The sequence below is a fragment of the Diorhabda sublineata genome, chromosome 6 (assembly GCF_026230105.1).
Source record: "Diorhabda sublineata isolate icDioSubl1.1 chromosome 6, icDioSubl1.1, whole genome shotgun sequence".
In the NCBI taxonomy this organism is placed as follows: Eukaryota; Metazoa; Arthropoda; class Insecta; order Coleoptera; family Chrysomelidae; genus Diorhabda; species Diorhabda sublineata.
This window is the reverse complement of record NC_079479.1, coordinates 20,126,149-20,147,049: the sequence shown is the minus strand read 5'-3', so window position 1 is coordinate 20,147,049 and position 20,901 is coordinate 20,126,149. Positions and strand designations below refer to the sequence as shown.

Sequence of the window (20,901 nt, the reverse complement as noted above, 5' to 3'; positions counted from 1 at the left end):
AGACAGACATAAAATCATCAAGGAGCCACGAAGCCAACAGCGCTTTTTGTTCAGGCTCACAAAGCATTTGTACAATAAAGTGAAAATCGAAACAAATCGTTTTATTGTGCTTCTCACATTGTATACAGTCCACTTTAAAACATTTTCAATCAAGATATCCAATCATTTTGGTCCTTCGAGCAGGTTTAGTGTAAAAGCAGCGGCAACAGCTCACGCTGATTCAACAATTCAAGACAGTACTTACAACAATCAGACAATCACAGGCTGAAAAGTGTAGTGCAAATCATTTATTCTTCCAAACCGTAAGTTTGTTCCATTTTATCATCTGCATGCATAGGGATCTCAAATCATTAAAATCGATATTATTTCATTCTGAATCTCTATAAGTATTTTACTGCAAACTAGTTCATTTCATTTAGCCGGTTCTCACAAAACATCACAATGTTAGCAGGAGAAAATGAAGTAAATGTGTCAAAAGTAGATCAATCGAAATCGGATAAAACCGATATTTTGCTAGAGTTAAAAGAGCAACGTGATGTAGTTATCGAAAAGCTGAGTAGGTTTATAAATTTCATTAAACGAGCCAACGAATCCGATTTATTAGAATTAGAATCACGTCTAGACCACGTATCGAGTATTTTCAACCATTTCGAACAAGTTCAGTCACGAATAGAATCGCTAGAAAAGTGTACAACTAATTCAGAATATCGTGAAACATTCGAAAACAGCTTCTTCAAAGCACAAGCCAGCGCTAAAAATAAAATTGTAGAGTTTCACAGCAACATACAAGCCAGAATAACAGCTAGTCATAATGTAGCTAGTCAAAATAATTTGTTCAACAATAGTGTTACTGTAAATTCAAAAATTACACTGCCACCAATTGACTTACCTATCTTTGATGGCGATAAAAAAAAATGGGTATTTTTCATTCAAAGATTTCAGGCATTAGTTGACCAGAATCAGCAGTTATCTCAAGTAGAAAAGTTGTATTATTTACAGGGCCGACTTAGGGGTGAGGCAGAAAAATTAATTCAGCAACTGGAGTTGACAGATGAGAATTATTTAGTAGCTTTACGTATATTGCGAGAACGATTTGAAAACAAAAAAATTATTATAGACAAACATGTAGAAGAATTATTTAACATGCCAGTAATTACTAAGGAATCAGCTCCTTTTATAAGAAATTTAATTGACACATTCAAACAACTAATTACTTCACTCAAAGCTCTAGGTGAACCAACTGATTCGTGGGATCACCTATTAATTCAACTATTAAAAATTAAACTAGACGCACGCACTAGGGAACGTTGGCATGAACATTTACATTTACAAAATAAAAGAGAACCTCCACCATTGTCAGAATTTCTCGACTTTTTAGTAAATCCTTGTGAATATTTCGAAAGCAAAGAAAAAACTGATAATCAGCAAACCATGTTAAAATCTAACTATTATAATCACACGCACAAAAATGCAAATAACAGTATACAAACAAACTAAATTAATTCTAAATATCCCTCACGGGGTGAAGGTCAAACAATCACATGTGCCGTCACGCAGGCGCAATGCGCTTATTGCAAAGATCAAGATCATTACATTTATTCATGTAAAAAATTCCTTAAGTTACCAAGTTCAACGCGACAAAACGAGGTAATTAAACTAAAATTATGCTTTAATTGTCTCAGAGGTGATCGTAGGTCAGATTCTTGCACTCGTGGAACCTGCAAGGTTTGTCAAAAGAAACATAACACACTAATTCATCGAGACAATATTCAACATCATGATACACAAAACCAACTAGCTAAACATGACAACATTCAAACACAAAATCACAGCAATCCTTCATTAGCCACAAACACACATTTAGCAATTGAAAATAAACAAAACACAGACGCACCTCAAGAAACTATCCAACTCTCATCAATCACACATCATCTAAATAATAAAAAACAAAATGTTCTTCTTAGTACAGCGGCTGTATTCCTCAAAGAAAAATCAGGCAATTTAATCAAAGCGCGTGCATTGTTAGACTCGGGTTCTCAATCAAATCTATTAACCTCTGACCTTGCGCGAAAATTAAATATCGGTACTACCAAAATAAACTTACCAGTGATCGGTGTTAATCAGGTTACTACTAATATCACAGAGCAATTAAATATTGATATAATATCAAGAGAAAACAATTCTTTTCAACAAAATGCTACATTTTTAGTTATAAACCAAATAGCGGGTAATATTCCAAACTTCAAAATCGATTGTCAACATTTAAATATACCGAAATACATTACTCTTGCGGATCCTGAATTCGATAAATCCGCCAAACTGGATATTCTCTTAGGCGCAGGTGTCTTTTGGGATATTTTAGCGGATGGGCAATTTAAGCTCGGCGACGGTAAACCGATACTTCAGAAAACATTATTTGGATGGGTCATATCGGAACCCATATATCAAAATTATTCAATTCAAAATAACAGTAGTAATACCATATCATGTAATTTAATCACAACTACGCTTGAAAACGCAATTGAGAAATTTTGGAAAATCGAGGAATACCAAGAAGATAACAAAACCAAACGGACGATCGAAGAAAAATAATGCGAAGAACATTTCCTAAAAACAATTCAGCGGACCGAAACTGGCAGATTTCGTGCAACGTTGCCAGCTCGCGAAAGTGTAGGCGATTTGGGGAATTCGAAGATGAATCCGATTAAAAGGTTTCACAAATTAGAAAGTAAACTGATCAATGACACAGTCATGCGCCAACAATATTCGGAGTTCATGAGGGAATATGAAAAACTCGGGCACATGACCAAGGTGCCGACGTGGGCAACGGAAGTGGATGGAAAGGGAGTTTTTTACCTACCACATCATGGTGTCGTGAAGGATAGTGCAACCACTAAACTACGAGTGGTGTTCGATGCATCCGCCAAAACAGGAAACGGTATTTCGTTGAATGATACGCTCATGGTGGGTCCTACAATACAGGAAGATCTTTTTGCTATCATCATTCGTTTTAGACAACACAATGTAGCAATGGTAGCGGACATAGAGAAGATGTACCGGCAGGTGGAAATTGTAGAAGAGCAGCGTGATTTACATCGAATTATGTGGCGTTCTGATCCAAACCTGCCTCTAGAAGTCTACACATTAAACACCGTAACATACGGCACAGCTCCAGCTTTATTCATTGCTATACGATGCTTGCACCAACTCGCTTTAGAAAACAGTAAAAAGTACCCAGTAGCATCACAAGTAATAACTCGCGATTTTTATGTTGATAACCTCATCACTGGTACAGACACCATTGAAAATGCACAAATTTTGAGGCAAAACATCACCAACATTTTAGAAAGTGGATCCTTTCCTCTTCGGAAGTGGAAAACTAACAAACCGAACATTTTCAACGATATTAACAACATTTCAGATCTACCAGATCATTATCTATCAACCGATGACCAATCAAAAACTTGGGGCTTGTCTGGAGCTCTCAATCAGACACGCTACATTTCAGCACAGATTCAATACAAATTGAAAATAACAATTTCACAAAACGCGAAATACTCTCCGTAATTGCTCAGTTATTCGATCCATTGGGCTTGGTCGGTCCAGTAATTGTTAAAGCCAAAGTTATCATGCAAAAACTTTGGCAGCACAAAGTAGATTGGGATCAAATTGCTCCTTCACCAATAATTTCAGAGTTTATTCATTTACAAAAGGAATTACCTATTTTGGCTACAATTAAAATTCCTAGACAAATAACAGTTCCCAAAGCCAATGTTATTGAAATTCACACTTTCAGCGATGCATCTACTATCGCGTATGGTGCGTGTTCATACCTACGAACTGTAGATAACTCCGGACAATGTTCTGTACGTTTAATTTGTGCTAAATCAAGAGTAGCACCTTTAAAGGCTGTCACGTTGCCACGCTTGGAGCTAAACGCAGCTTTATTAGCAACGAATCTGACAGCTAAGCTCATGGAGGCTTTTACTTGTCGTATATCTAACATTTTTTATTATACTGATTCGACCATCGTTTTATCGTGGTTAAATACGGAACCCGCACTTTTAAAAACATTTGTAGCAAACCGCGTAGCGGATATACAAAGAAAATTCAAAATCGAAAATTGGCAACATGTAAAATCCGAACATAACGCGGCTGACATCATCTCGAGGGGATCACTACCCAGTCATCTGCTCGAATGCGACATGTGGTGGAACGGGCCATTCTTTCTAAGCAATCCTAATCAACCGGTCACGAATAATAATTTTTTACCACTCAATGAATTACCAGAGGTAAAAAATTCCGCGTTAACACACAATGTAATTATAGCTGATAGTACGATATTCGAGAGATATTCTAATTTCGACAAATTAAACAGAGTCATAGCGTGGATTTTACGATTTAAAGGTAACACATTACGTGCAAAACATGATAGAATATACGGTACAAAACTCACAGTGCACGAATTAAAACTGGCAAAACAAAGTATTATAAGGGCAACGCAATCAGTGCATTTTGCGGAAGAAATAAAATGTTTATTTAAAAATAAACCGCTAAACGCTCATTCAAAATTGTTAACTTTAAACCCATTTTTAGATAGCGATCATTTATTGCGGGTAGGGGGGAGAATTGTCAATTCAAACTTTTCATTTGATAAAAAATTCCCTTACGTCCTACCTCATAATGGTCACGTCACGCGCCTCCTAATCGAAAGAGAGCATACATTATTATTACACGCTGATGCTCAAGCAACTTTGGCCTCTTTCAGAAACAACTTTGGCCATTGCGGGGTAAACAAATTGTCAAAAAGATTTTGCATCAATGTATAACTTGCTTTCGAGTAAAGCCTCGCTCTTACAATGAAAAAATGGGAAACTTACCTAGCGTACGCTTCGCACAAGCTAGACCGTTTTTAAGCAGTGGCGTCGATTACGCGGGGCCATTTTCGGTCAAGGAAGTTAAGCACAGAAATAGAAAATTTATAAAGGCATATTTGTGTATTTTTATTTGCATGACTACCAAGGCTGTGCATTTAGAGGTAGCAACTGATTTAACTGCAAACTCGTTTCTAAACGTCCTCAAAGGATTTGTTTCACGGCGCGGTCTATGCAGTGATATATATTCTGACAATGGGGGATGTTTCGTTGGAGCAAACAATGATTTGCGATTGTTCCTAAAAACATTAGAACAAGACAATTCATTTTCTACATTTTGTGACACACAAGGAATTCGGTGGCATTTTAACCCTGCGAACAGCCCGCATATGGGTGGTTTGTGGGAATCGGCTGTGAAATCGGCCAAATATCATCTAAAAAGAGTGATAGGTCAAAACTGCTTGTCTTTGGAAGATTTTGCCACCCTATGCATTCAGGTGGAGGCCACTCTTAATTCTAGACCTCTCATCCCATTAACCGATGATCCCAACGACCTTTGTCCTTTAACTCCCAGTCACTTTTTAATTGGCGACGTGTTGAAGGCCATACCTCAATCAAACGTTCAGCAAATACCAGTTAACAGGCTATCAACGTATCATACACTGCAGCAAATGTATCAATATTATTGGCGACGTTGGTCTTCCGAATACGTCTCAACTTTGCAGCAACGTGTAAAGTGGAAAACTGCAAGTAAAGAACTTCTCAATATAGGAGCTCTCGCCTTATTGAAGGATAAGAATTCGCCGCCATTGTGTTGGGCTTTAGCTCGCATTGTTAAGCTGCATCCAGGCAGCGATGGCATCACTAGAGTAGTTACCCTCCGTGCGAAGAATGGAATCCTGAAGAGGGCGGTGTCAGAAATTTGCGTCCTACCCATAGACGTTTAAAAAATGTTTCTTAGTGATTGACATTTATTTTGACATTTTATTTTTAAGTTATTTGAAAACACATAAAATTCATAATTTTTTATATTATTTTTCGTTTGAAAGTCGAGCCTTTCAAGGAGGCCGGTATGTTTAACCATTTAATGTATATATTTAAATTATGTTGAGTGCGCTACTGAACTTGGCACATGCGCCTACCTAGAGTAACCGGGCTTGCGCCGAAGAAGACAGACATAAAATCATCAAGGAGCCACGAGGCCAACAGCGCTTTTTGTTCAGGCTCACAAAGCATTTATACAATAAAGTGAAAATCGAAACAAATCGTTTTATTGTGCTTCTCACATTGTATACAGTCCACTTTAAAACATTTTCAATCAAGATATCCAACCACAAACTTCATCACGAAAAACGACTTCATTCACCCTATAAACCACCCACTAGTCTACCATTTTGCACAATATTTCCAGAAGTAACCTGCACAGTCCTTTTTAAATATACCAGGGTAATTTTCTAATTTTCATCACACATCAAAATTATCATACATTATCAAAATGTAAGTTGTTGTAACCAGGTCATATAAATATATATATATATATATATATATATATATATATATATATATATATATATATATATATATATATATATATATATATTAAAAATGATCTTATTTTAGGGATGAAGAAGAATTACTTAAATTCCGTAGAACATCTATATATCAGCGGGCACCGGTAGGTACCCGTTGGGGAATCGGCAGAAAAATTGTCTTGAAAAATAAAAGTAAGTTTAAAGGAATAAATTTTATTCTGATAATATAACTTTTTTACTTTTAGGAGATAGTATTAAAAAAAATGTATGAACATTTATCAATTTTTTGTTTTCAGCCCAGACGAATATTAGTAAGTAGAAAAATAAAAAAAAGGATTTTGTTAATAATTTAATTTTCAACAGATATTCACTGTGACATTTTAAAAGCAACTATGAGATAAAAATAATTTTAACCACAAAGTAAGTGTTTAGATACCCTTAATGTCTGTGAAATGCAGTTTGGACGTTAAAAAATCTTTGTTAAATGTTTCCCAATAAAAATATCTTTATTGTAAAAATTGTCTCTTATTATTGTGGCCCCAGAATGTATATAGCGATAGATTATAACCAGATATATAACAGAAAATATAGTTAAACACTTTGATAACTAAAGATATAAATATACGATATTAGTTTTATCAAAATATTATTGTATTGTTAACATAAAATATTTATAAAAAAGAACTTAAACGAAGAATCTGAAAAAAATGAATACTGTATTTTAGATTTATATTTGTCACCTACGATTTTAGGTGATTGTGTGATAACAATGATCGCATATTTATATTCATAATTTAAATCTAAATGAAATATAATATTTTTATGGGTTTTGAAATCACTCTTCCTAATTTAAATAAAAAGTATATATGAATTTTTATTAGCATTGGTCTTTCCATATCAATATTGGAATTACTCATTTCTTATCATAAAATGTTTCAGACAAAACAGTTGAAAACCACTAATTTATTTATCAACATGAAAATGAGAATCTTTTATAATTGATATAAATTCATTAATAACGGAAACTTTAATTATTTAATTATCTACAACCAGAATACGTGAAATAAATAATTTATACACAATTTATTTATAACTATATTAGATTTTTAAATTTCTTTTAAATAACTTTGTATTATTTCCAAAGCTACCATTTTTCAAATCAATTGATTGGATACATTTGTCATGTGACCTCAGCAGAAAAATGAATAAATACGAGAGTGAGATCAGTCACTGATCATTCTTATCTGTTTGCTCTTATTTAACAGACGTGACTGATCTTGTTTTTGCAAATTGTGAGGAGTTTATTCTGTTTTTGAAAAGTGGTAAGTGTTTTACATATTATTTTTGAAATTAATTGTGAAAATTTTGAGTATTTTCGTCTTTTGATTTTGAAAATTTTTTTGAGTTTGGTTTTTATCTTTTCTTTGTTTTTGAATTTTTAAAAATGGAAAAATTTTTTATTATTAAAGATTCATTGAAAAAAATTTGCAAATTCGGTGTTCAGGGACGAACTCTCGAATTAAGATTAAAAATATACCCGAAGGTACAGAACCTGCTGGGTGGGTAAAAGAGGCCATCGAGGGTATTGTTTTAAAGGGGACACAGGAGTTAAATCCTACTGATAAAGTAGGCTTTACGTTCTGTTCCAAGGACTTTACCAAGGGTGATGGATGGGTGCCTTTTACACGTGCATCAGAAGTGACTGTTGATGATGTTATCTCATCCATCTATCAATCCAATTCGACAGGTCTCAATACGGAAACTTTCTGTTTGGGGGTTACGTCTGTACGTATGCCTGTAGGTAATAGCCGTTATCAAAGATACAACAACTTTGATGAATCGTCTTCGAATACTCGTGGTATTGTTGTTATAAAAAATAAAGATAACATGTCCTTACCTCATGCTCTTGTCTTCGCTATGGCTAACGTATATAAAGATCCTCTCTACACTAAAGTTAGGAGAGATATTGGAAAACTTCAGACTGCCAGAGCTTTGGAACTGATGGAAGCTTCAGGGGATTCCTTTCCTTCCGAGTGATGTGGAATACCAGAACTTCAAAAATTTCAACAATATCTAAAAAATTATAAAATTATTGTCTACAAATATGGTTCAAAAGGTCGTGACGTCATTTTCGAAGGTACAGACAAAGGTTCTTCGTTGAATTTACTCTACCATGAGGGCCATTACAATGTAATTACTTCGTTAACTGCGGCGTTTTCGTGTAGTTATTATTGAAAGAAATGCCATGTTCCTTACAATAATAATCGGGATCATCAATGTGGAGGAACCTGCCCTGGTTGTCAGCAATCACGAGATCAAAGTTAATTATGAATAATTGCAAAAGATCTTTCTGTGGACAAGTATGCTTCGAAAATCATATAAAGCATGACATTTGCGACCAGATACGTCGCTGCGTTCTAAAATCGTACCGCATATAAAAACTCATGATAGAAATCTTCATAGAATCACTATAGAAATGACGATTCATATTAAATTTTTTCCAAATAATTGTGAAATATTTTGCTATATTTCAAACTTACTATATATTTTTGAAAAAAGAAATTCAAATTACATGGAGAAAATTCTAAAAGGTCATTTTAATAAAACGCAATAGTATCAAATATTGTCAACACATTGTCAGCAATAATTTTATTATATAAACGACAGAATGTAAACACCTTAGTAATGTTTATAGTTAATTCGCTTGAGAGATTAATTGCATCCATTCAATAAAACAAGATTAATTTTAATTTTTGTATTAAATAAATTTTTAAAAATAATTTTTGATTACCGAAAATTATATTTTTCAATGTGTACTTTATGTTATTTTTTAATTGAAATGTAAGATAATACGATAAGAAATTCTATTTTTAACACTTTTTATATTTACTAATGTTTTTGTTACTCCAAACTAACTATGTATAATAAGTTTATTATTTTAACAACACGCAAATGGAAGAAAAAATGGAATTTTTGGTAATATGATAATAAAACTATTTCAACACTTTGTTAATTTTTTTTAGATCCTGATGAAATACTGTTATACTACTTTCGATTATATATTTTTGGTGACATATTATAAATAAATCGAACGCTAATATATTTGATTGTTTTATTTTCCATACAATTATTCAGAAATTATTCAAAAATAGAAAGTACACGAGTAAGAAGTGCTTTTAGTTGTTCCTTCAGACTGGTGTTGTGGCAATGTATGCCAAAGAGGTTCCAATCAAATGATCCAGATGATACAACACTTCTCGAATATTCGCTGAATTTGTAGTAGGAGGTGTTTTGAGTGAAAAAGTAAATATATCTGATATATCGGAATGCAGCAGAAGGATATTTCGGAAGTCCTAAAAAGCGATCGCTAAGTCGACCTCTATTCAAAATTTTCTCAAATCCATCATTGAATTCGATGTAATATGCTTGATCATAAAACACAAAAATTTGACCACTATTTGTTTGATAAATAACATCGACTTTCGAATTAGTTGGTATAGATACTTTGTTTATTTCCAATATAGTCAAATCTGGGAAAGATGTCGTATAACAATCGCCGGTAAGTTTATTAAATGCAAATGAATTGCCTGCAGAATTTTGAAAAATGTGTGATATTGGTTCAAATTGAATCTTCTGTGGAAGATAATTTTTGACGTATTCAGAATGTAAAGGTATATGAATGTCAAATAAATCAAATTTCCATAGAATCTCTTGAAACCAATGTAAAGACGGGAAATTTGGAGATCATGGAGTCGATACAAGAAACAAAATCTACAGATTTGATATCACATAAATTGGTCTCCGGATGTGACGTTGAACGAAGTGTTGGTGATTGTGTTGGTTGCATAGTCGTTGTCGTCGTCGTCGTTGTTGTATGGATTATGTACAAATTTTTGTGTGGGACCATAAAGATATTCGAGCACCATTTTATCATCTTCATCGAGCATTGTTATGTTTTTCTGATACCACGGGTACATTATTGTAATTGGAATGTCACTATAACCAATTCTTAAGGTGTGGCCGATTTCGTGTGCTGATACCATACAGAAGCTACTTTCGTCGACTTATACAATTCCATCGATGTTGGAATACCATCGTTCTTGACTATCAAGATGCATCCATCTCCGGAAAATATATATTCGCTTGACCAATGAAATGAATATGAAAACAGACATACTCCTCTTGTGTCTTTTGAATTTAGAAATAGATTTAGATTATGATCAAGTTCCTCCACATCGATGTTTCTTTTATTCGTTGTAAGGAACATGGCATTCCTCACAATAATAACCGCATGAAAACACTGCGGTTAAAGAGGTAATTACATTTTGAATTTAGAAGTAGATTTAGATTATGATGAAAAACTACATAATAATTATCATAGTGATTTTTTTCAGAGCATTGTGTTCTAATTTATGATAAATATTCAATAACAAATAAATTTATTATTTTACGTTAATATGCGTAGAAAACCTTCGTACCTCACTTAAGATTGTGGTAATCAACCCCTTTGGCAAGGGAGGTAATAGCACAAGCGCTAGAGAGGGTTTTTTATGTGTAATAAGGTAACTGAAATGAAGACCCATACTGAGATTTATTCTCACATATACCATTTCAGTTTTAGGTAAAGAATGTTTTGAAAGACTGGAATGTTTCATTTTTTGATTCACACCCTATGCTATAAGAAGAAGATGCAATTCCATAGTACACCTACCACGAAACCAATTTGACACCCCAATCGTAAAGCTGCTGCTACTACTGGAACTTTTTAGTTAGTATATTATGAATTGATAAAAAAATGACTGATCACGTGACTCCTACATCTCCAATTATAGTATTAACTGAAAGTCATTATGATTATGCTATAAGAAAATATTTCAATAATAATAATTTGTATGACACTTTGATGTTTTTGCACTATATTGACATTTTAATTTGGCGTTTTGATGTTTACGATGGTATTTATCGTTGTTGTTGGTTCAATAACAAAATTCTATTTTGATATTGATGTTACAACAATGGATATACGTAATCATTGAAGAAGAAGGTATTTTTATATAATAATAGTTAATAATTTTTTTGTGAAGAAATACCTCTAATATAAACGTTTTTCGCTATTCATATGATACTAAAGTTTTAAGTAATATTTTAAGATATATAATTCAAACCAGATACATATTTAATGTAATTGGATGTAAATAGCTTATAAGGTTAGGCAATGTGTGAATTTCTACCTTACGGAGAATTTGAGTGGATGGAACAAACATAGATGTCACCTCAGTATCGGATGGTTGACAGGGAATATATGTTAGAAGTGAATTTAGAATATTCTTCATATACAGGATGTCAATTTGAAACTTCTCTCCACGTATATATATATATATATATATATATATATATATATATATATATATATATATATATATATATATATATATATATATTGGGTCCCTGTCTTTTCAATTGTATTTACTAGATCATACCTGATAACAATTTTATTGATTCAAAATTACTTATTACACACACAATGAATTTAGAATATTCCACGCTCTTAAAAAGGGTGCAGGGGGGGTTAAAATTTATGCTTTCGTTGGAATCTAGTCTTTGAATTTCAAGGTGTTATATTCACGGTTACCCACCTACACTCTGGACCTTTTAAGAGTTATTATATATAAATAAAATATTTAAATTTAAAAAGGTGTATTATTTTAATATTACTTTAGATTATAACAATGGAATATATTATTTTTTTATCATTACAATTCGTCCTTAACGTTCCATTACGATAAATTTCGTTCGATTTTATACCTCATATATAATAATCTGTTTTGTGTATTATTTTAATATTACTTTAGATTATAACAATGGAATATATTATTTTTACCATTACAATTCGTCTTTAACGTCCCATTACGATAAATTTCGTTGGATTTTACACCTCATATATAATAATTTACCATTACAATACATTTTGTTCTGATTTTTACACACACACTCTGTATAATGCCATTACGTTTCTTCTGTAAATTAAGACATACCTACAAAAAAATCATTTTTCTAAGTAAAATTTATATCTATTCGATTTGTAGTTGTTATTATTATTATATGGATGAACAATGCATAAACGCTAAGGAATCCACGAGGGGTGAAAGCTTTTTGGTTGCGCAGAACGGGATGAACCTATAAGAAAAACATGCAGCTTTGCTACCTCTGCGCTAGAAAAATCATAAGGCCGTGATTCATTTTTATAATATTTGTTGTTGTGAGGTTAATATTACCTACCATATTGTTAAAAGCGAAATATATTGGATCATGCCCTCGAAATTACAAGAGCTCCGAAATTCCATCTAACCATTCCGTTACGTTGCGGGGTGCCGTGCCGCGGAGATGACGCGGGGGATGACGAACGTGGGGTGACGCGGGACGCAAGGTGACGGGCGCGGGTTGACGCACCGCGGGGATGACGCGAAAATATTCCGTGTAAATTCGCACATAACTTTACAATACCGCCGCCGCCATCTTTCCATGCTACAGATATCCTACCATTATTAACTTTTGAATTCCCAGTGTCACTTGTAGGTGACAGAAAGTAAAACATTTTTTTCTCCCACACTTAAACTTAAACCCTACCATTTTTACAGCAAAGTTAATTAGTAACACTATTCGTTTTTTTTCTGGCAACACTGACCATTATGCCATTTGTCAAATTCATTCATTTGTTTCACGCGGTCTAGAGCAATTTTGCCCGTGGGTGACACTGGGCAATATAATAATTCTACTACTCTGAATTCATTCTAAGTAATAACAAGATTTTTGTTTACATTTAGTCTTATCGCTTTGTGCTCATAATATTTTAGTGCTTGTTTACGTATTACAGGTTGACGTTAGATGAGATTGTCGAGGAGTTGCTGGCTGAGGAAGACCCAGGTGATATTATTTTATTTCCTCCTGATGATGGCGTGGTGACTGACGAAGACAGTGGAGATGAAAACGAAGCTAATATTCTTCATCTTCTGAGTTGTATGCTTCGATCTCCAGTAGAGCTACAAAATAGACCCTCCAGTTCTGGAGAAAATCGCATGAATGACCTGGAAGAAGAAGAAATCGACGTGCCTGCACCGAAGAAAAAAAAAGCCAATACAATAAAAAAATGGTATAGCAACGACACTTTTTTTACTAGTTGCGGCAAAGGAGACCATGATGAAGAAGTTTTTACTAACTCTCAGGAAGTGATGAGTGCCGTCGAGTATTTCGAATTGCTCTATAATGACATAATAAAATTCATAGTTGATACGAGCAATTTGTACGCTTTACAGAGAAATCACACTCTGAATGTAACTTGTGATGAAATTAGAGTGTACATTGCAATACTGCTACTTACAGGATATTTGACTCCAAAGTATATGAGAATGTTATGGGTAGTAAAAAGTGACACGCTCAATGACCTAGTAGCATCTAGCATAAGGCGGAATAGATTTTTCGAAATTCTGCAATATCTTCATCTTTCTGACAGTACATCCTTGCCGCCTAACGACAAATTTGCTGAAGTTCGAGAATATTTTACAAAACTGATTGTAAATTTCACTGCACATTTCAAAAAAGCAAGTTCTTCACACATTTCCATAGATGAAACTATAGTACCATACTTTGGAAGGCATGGTACCAAACAACATATCCACGGAAAACCGATAAGGTTCGGTTACAAGCTCTGGTCAGCTGCTACGCGCCATGGATATTTAGTAAATTGTGAGCCATATCAAGGCGCGTCCGGCCCTGGCCTCAAGATGAAGTCCGACTTGGGCCTAGGAGCTGCTGTTATTTTAGAACTCCATTCAAGATTACCAGAAAAGTTAGGACCGTACAACTTATACTTTGATTGATTCACTGGTTTGCCTCTTGGGGGCACGGGTACTGTTCGGGAAAACCAGTTAGAGAATTGTAATTTGCCATACTCAAAGGACATGAAAAAAGAGCCAAGAGGAAAGCTACGTCATAAAGCTTCTAAGGAAATTATTGCAGCTAAGTGGCATGACAATAGCATCGTCACCATTGCATCCAACTGCCACGGATTGGATCCTATCACAAAAGTGGATCGGATTGGATTTGTGGATAAAAAACGAGCTAAAATTCAAGTTGACTGCCCAGCCGTCATCAAGATGTACAATAAGTACATGAGTGGGGTAGACCGCTTTGACGAAAACGTTGACTCCATGAGGGTAGCTCTTCGCGGCAAAAAGTGGTGGTTCCCTTTGTTTGCTTTTGGTCTGGATGCAGCTTGTCAAAATGCATGGCTGATCAAAAGACAGTCAGAAAACAACTGGATCTATTGCGATTTTCGGCGAAATGTAGTAACTATTTACCTACAAAAATATGGCAAGCCCGCGTCCCGTAATTCTGCTTGTGGCGTTCCTGTTCAGATAAGAGTACCTGCCGCGGTAAGGACCGCAGGAAGTGCGGACGATCACTCGGAAGTCAACTGCTCTCAACGAAGATGCGGATATTGTCACCAACGCACTAGAAAAATGTGTACCAAATGCAATATCGGTTTGCATCTAAAGTGTTGGTACAGCTTTCACAATAAATAATTGTTATATTTTTTCATATAGATATGTAATAAAATAAATATTATTATAAAACTGTATCTTTTTTCCTAACTAAGACCGGTAAAAAACCCGTGAGTCTTAACTTTGCTACAATGCCCAGTGTCACCTGCAGGTGACACCCCCATTAAAAAAAATGGGGGTGGTTTACTTATTTTTTATATTTTATTTTATTTTATTCAAATGTAACTAAGTTATTTTATATAAAAAGGGAATATATTTTTTCATTAACTTGGACATGAGAATTCAAGAGTTAACGCTGTAATTTGCGCTCCATCTTTAAATATCTCTACTTACTTCACCGGTAGCGCCATCTTACCATATCTCTACTTACTTCACCGGTAGCGAGAAGGTGTGGTCACGTGACTTATGAAAAGTGGAGTGGAGGGGCCGGTCTCAAGTGCTCCAATACCTACTGAAGCCTCCGAAAGAACTTGTCATCTATCTCGCCGACAATAAAATATTTTACAATTACGAGCAGTACCAAAATTACAATCAGATTAATTGTGGAGATTTGTGTTTGCAATTCTTCTATGATGTCTGAAGTATTGGTGGCGTGGTTAGTTGGTGAAAGACAATTGTCCTCTTTTACAAGTGCTGAATTGAAAACTATTCCTCTAAAGTATTTAGTAGAATGAGTTAGACCTTGGGAGTTATTGGACAACTGGCACAAATTACCACAAGAATATATGACGATGACAAATATGGCCGATATATCTTTGAATCCCAACAACAACACTCTTCTGTGTGAAATTTACAGTCGACAGTACGCCATCGACTTTGAATACTCTGATAGTTTGGGTAAAATATTCGGATTTTCTCCAAAGATACTGTATCCTGGTACAATCCATCGTTCTGATCTACCTGTTAATATTTGTAAAGTATCAAATTTTTCTTCGATTGTAGTATTGCTGAAGGATCTTTCTACGGGGATAAGCCCGCTCATACAACATTCAGTTTCCCAATTACAGTGGATCCTGGAACAATCCGATTTATCTACCTGTGAGCTGCACAAACGAAATCACCAACATCACCGTAAGAGTGGTGAATCAAGATCTCATACCTGTAAATTTTTGAGGAGAAAAGAGCACGTTAATTTTACATCTGTTGCAACGCTAAAAATGGGTTTACTTATCAACGATTATAAAAGTCCAACATCAACTGTAACAACATTAGTCTCTTGCAGATGGTTCCAAAGAACGAAGCATACTCCTGCAAATTGAGCATTCCTCCAAGCAATCGGATTAAAGTTGAAGAATGGCACAAAAAAGAAAGTACGTGCGTTCTGATACAACACCACCATCACCACCACTCAAAAAATATCTTCGATATTTGACCTTTACGAGATCCCCAAGATCCCCTATAAGAAAGCAAACATTTCGATTCATTCGTTCTCGACATGATAACGATGCCGTAGTAGTTAATGTACAATCTAACACCACAATAAAGTTTATAACAAACAGCATGACATTGAAAGTTAAGCACGTCTATCCTAACGATGAAATCAAATTACGAATGATGGAGCAAATAAAAAGTGATCAATCAATATTCATTTCGTTCAGAAAATGGGAACTTTGTGTTACACCTACGTTAACGAAAGACGCTAAAAATGAGATTTGGCCAGTTAAAACGAGTTCCTCCGTCGAGAGACCTCGATATGTTATCGTTTGCTTCCAAATTGATAGACGAACATAAAAACAAACGATCCCTCACAATTTGATCACTTGAACACCAACAACATAAGATTGGCTTTTGAACGGAGAATTTTGGCCTAGCGAACGATTAAAGATGGATTTTGAACAGAACGACTATAGTCTTGCCTATTATAATTACACTTCATTCTATAGAAGCTATATTAATACAAACATAGGACATCCGACATTGGACTATGAAGCATTCAAAAATCATGCTCTCTTCGTAATAGACTGCTCCAAACAGGAGGAGGGAATTAGAGCATCGACGGTCGATATAAAAGTGGAAATTGAAGTAAGGTGGATGATGATAATATGGCCATGCTGGTAATATGGCCAAGTCGTAGTATTACAGTAATGAGTTCCACTAGAATGTGGCAGGTTACCAAGGGTTGTAGAGTCCATTATTTGAGGGGTGGAAGCTTTTCAGTGAGCAGTAGCTATAATTTCGCTGATCCGTTGTGAAAAGAGAGACGCTGCTACTAGGTAACGCTGGTAAGTTCACGACTATTTCTTTGTGCAGCTATCATATGCAATTGATCTGACTGTAGTTTTTAGAACAGTTTCTAATACTTAGTCGACTGATAACATTATAAAGTAAGCAATTGTTTGTATTAATCTTTATTTTTAGTATCAACTAAAACCAGTACTTCTTGGTGGTATGGCCAACCCTGGCCATAATACCTGCATTTATTGGTTATTGTTGTTCCAGAAATAATTCCCGAGGAGAATACTGGGAAGAAGAAACGTGGGATCTGGAGTGAAGAGGGTCTAAACCTAGCAAATGAAGACGTGAGAGCCCAACGTCTGTCTTTAAATGCTGCAAGTAAAAGGTATTCTATTCCAAGGCTAACTTTACGCCGTTACCTTCAGGTAAATGTAGTAACAAAGTTCAAATTGTGTTGTAAGACTACTACTCCCACCAAAGAAAAAGAAAGTGAATTATGCACTAGAATATTCCGATTAGCGGATGTAGGATATCCATTAACTTCAAAATTGCTTAAATTAAATGTTGTTCAATACCGTGAAGAAAATGGCATTCGTAATAAATTTACAAAATGTTCTGCGGCACGTTATTAGTTAAAGGGCTTTTTGGAAAGGAATCCAGATGTTAAAAAAAGAAAAGCTCAAAGGCCTCACCCTGCCCGTACTCAAAAAGTTAACAAATTCATTGTTTCCGATCATCAAAAACCAATAAATTTACTGGGACAACAAAAGGCAGAAAGATCATAAAAGGAAAGAAACATGAAATTATGAAATTCAAGAAAGAATGTAAAGGAAAGGATCCTCAAACATCTGATGAAAGCTGGTTCTGTTTTGTATGTAAGGAAGATAAAATGTTGGACATGAGAATGTGTGGTATTTGTGGGACTTATGTTCACGAAGAATGTGTTGGGTTAACTAAGGGAGACAAAGATTTGTTTATTTGCCCAAAATGTGTAATCTAATACCAGTGTTTGAATTACAAGTTTAGGTTAATTACTACTAATATATTAGTATATATTAATAAATAGTAATTATTTGGTGTTATAGCCTCATAACCTATTACTAAATTATTAATTTAGAATAACTAAGGTGAGTTTACTCACAATATAATGTTGGCCATATTACAATCGTATGATTTTAATATGGCCAACAGGTACAACATTTGTACATATTTTTTTATCATAACTAAAAAGTACTCAACTGGGTTTATTATTTTTTTAATAACAAATTAATAGTTGTATTTCAAGGATGCATGGGTGATTTTACTTTACTCTGAAAATTGTGATCAGGAAAATTTATCAATTCTTAATAGTATCATCACCTACCTTAGGTGTAGGATTTCCAGCAAATATTGTATAATTGTACATGATTGTTTATTAGAGTATCACCCGCTAACGGAAATTATCAAAACGATCATATAATAGTGAGATGCTGAAACTGCGCGCGACAGTTACAAATAAACTCTACTATGAGAGTAGCATTCATTGAGATTCAAGGCATTACTATCGAATGTACATTTCATCCTAAGGAACTATCCATCGAAATCGGATTTAAATAGACACTACATATTTACACCACCACTATCGTTTCATTTGCTTAACAATGAAGATCGAAAAACAATCAAGTTTTTGGAACGTTATATCCATGGAATTAAGTACTCTTGTGGGGATGTTGATTATTCAAAATTGAACGAGATTTTGAAAAGTATAAACGTCGATTATATTTACGTTCGCGGCAATCAAAAAGCTGAATTTTTACAAAAGAAATATGAAGAATATGGAATTTCTACCGTAATTGTTGATGTCTGCAAATTTGATTGGACGTCCACCGCCATGGAAAGTTTCCTTGCCTTGCCATGCCGATGGAATCTTAAATTGTAACCAAATTAATGTAGAACGACCACGAAACTGGTTTTTAAGTATGATACCATTGTAACTTTTTTTGCTTAAATAAATTATATTTAAAAATTGTTTTATTGAAACACATTGTATATCATTTATGTCTATATTACAGGATGACTTAAACTTTTTTCTAACAATACTCAATACAATTTTTAATATTAAAATAAACACTGATGTTAAAACTACACATATAGCAAACACATTGTTTATGTCATCCTTCATCTCTTGCTCCATCGTTGTTGTTGTATTCATTTTGTAGTTGGTTTTATTCTGTTTAGTGGATATTGTGCTTGTGGTAGTTCTCTATTTTTGAAGAAACTCTTTTCCTCAAACAAACGCATTCGATCCAATCCTCTTATCACTTCAATCTTATTTCCATAGATTGTAATATCTTTACTCAATTCTCGAACACGTCTACCACATTCCTCCAATTTGCATCTATATTCTTCTGAAGACATTGTAATACAAACACTTCTTTCTCTCTTCACACTGGAACGACTAATGGGAAAAACGCGACATTGACAAAAAACAAACACAAATTTTTTTTCATTAATTTTTATATTAACTCGTTCTTAAACCCTTACAGAATATTTACTCGATATAAAATTTGAAAAAGTATCAATTAACTAATATTTTTCGAGGATAAAATACAAACGTGGAATACCCGAACCGAAAAAAAAATAAATTTAAATTTTTATACAATGGTGTTACCCATGTTCCTTTCTACTGAATCCACTTTTAGACCCTATTTGAACATCGCCTTGAAAATATTTTTAGGAAAGAAATTATGAGTTGTTTCGATAAAATCTCACCTGTAATTTTTCTGTCAAGGTTTGGCGAAAATCGACTCGTTGCATTGTTTTCTTTAGGTTTTCTACTCGAATTATTCGAAGAGATTAGCAGCTGCCACAACCTGCAATCTTGGGCTCAATAACAAATACAGAAAGCGGTGTTTGGCTGTTTATAAATAGAGAGGTGATAAACAACTCGGTACGATTATAAAATATCATGTATTACCATTCTTCAGTTGTCATTTGGCTAACCTTGAAAACTTTATCCCAGCTAATCCATTAGTAACACCTGCACACATTCAACCTGAATGATATTTTTCATTTGCCTATGCTATTTTACGGTCTAGTCCTAATAAATTAGTGAGAGTTATTGCAATAGTATTATCAATTGTGATCATTGTTATTTTACCTTTTACTAATATAATAAAGTTCCAAAGAACAGCTTTTTTAGTCACTATGTTGAAAACAAACGGTGATCTTTTCGAATTAATCAAAGAACCGGGATTCTCTGAGAATGTGGATTGTTTAAAAAATGAAATATTACGGCGTGTGTGCATTCGTGTTTCAGAAAACAATTTAGAGCTCCTTAAAAATAAATTACACAACTATTGTTCAACTCTGCGCAAAAAGTGGGCTGAATCATTACGTACGAGGGCAAGATTTATTGAAAAAAATCAAGAATGGCTTGCTAAAACCTTTAATGCCTGATGGATTTTTCGATTAACCCGATAAAAATAGCTTTAACGAACCAAAGCCATTCAGTGAATGCTCTGAAAGGCACAAAATGAGACGCACTGAAGAAATAAGAAATAGTTATTCTGGAGACGAGTTGTTATTTGCGGCTAAAATGAATTTTGTAGGCCTATAAACTTCATGTTTAAAAAAGAAACTGTGGATATCATCAACGAAGAAGTTCAAAGATTAGAATCCGAGATTAGTTCATTGACAACGACTAATTTAGAAAATGTACAGATTGATCACCAACTTTTCATGACTATGATTGATGGAAAATTTTGTAATGTAGTCACT

The 20,901-nt window shown here is 34.2% G+C and overlaps 4 protein-coding genes across 4 annotated transcripts; all 4 read left to right on the top strand.

The window, feature by feature from the left end:
- Positions 1-441: 441 nt before the first annotated feature.
- Positions 442-2,592, top strand: LOC130445826 (uncharacterized). The gene is made up of 2 exons (XM_056781711.1): positions 442-1,480; positions 1,529-2,592. The coding sequence occupies exons 1-2, from the start codon at positions 442-444 to the stop codon at positions 2,590-2,592; spliced, it is 2,103 nt and encodes a 700-aa protein (XP_056637689.1).
- Positions 2,593-3,629: 1,037 nt separating this feature from the next.
- Positions 3,630-4,829, top strand: LOC130445825 (uncharacterized). Its single transcript, XM_056781710.1, has one exon. The coding sequence runs from the start codon at positions 3,630-3,632 to the stop codon at positions 4,827-4,829; it is 1,200 nt and encodes a 399-aa protein (XP_056637688.1).
- A 38-nt stretch (positions 4,830-4,867) lies between these two features.
- LOC130445824 (uncharacterized) lies at positions 4,868-5,821 on the top strand. Its single transcript, XM_056781709.1, has one exon. The coding sequence runs from the start codon at positions 4,868-4,870 to the stop codon at positions 5,819-5,821; it is 954 nt and encodes a 317-aa protein (XP_056637687.1).
- Positions 5,822-7,711: 1,890 nt separating this feature from the next.
- On the top strand, positions 7,712-14,931 carry LOC130444912 (piggyBac transposable element-derived protein 2-like). The gene is made up of 2 exons (XM_056780277.1): positions 7,712-7,728; positions 13,281-14,931. The coding sequence occupies exon 2, from the start codon at positions 13,426-13,428 to the stop codon at positions 14,281-14,283; it is 858 nt and encodes a 285-aa protein (XP_056636255.1). The 5' UTR covers positions 7,712-7,728; positions 13,281-13,425; the 3' UTR covers positions 14,284-14,931.
- The last annotated feature ends 5,970 nt before the right edge of the window (positions 14,932-20,901 follow it).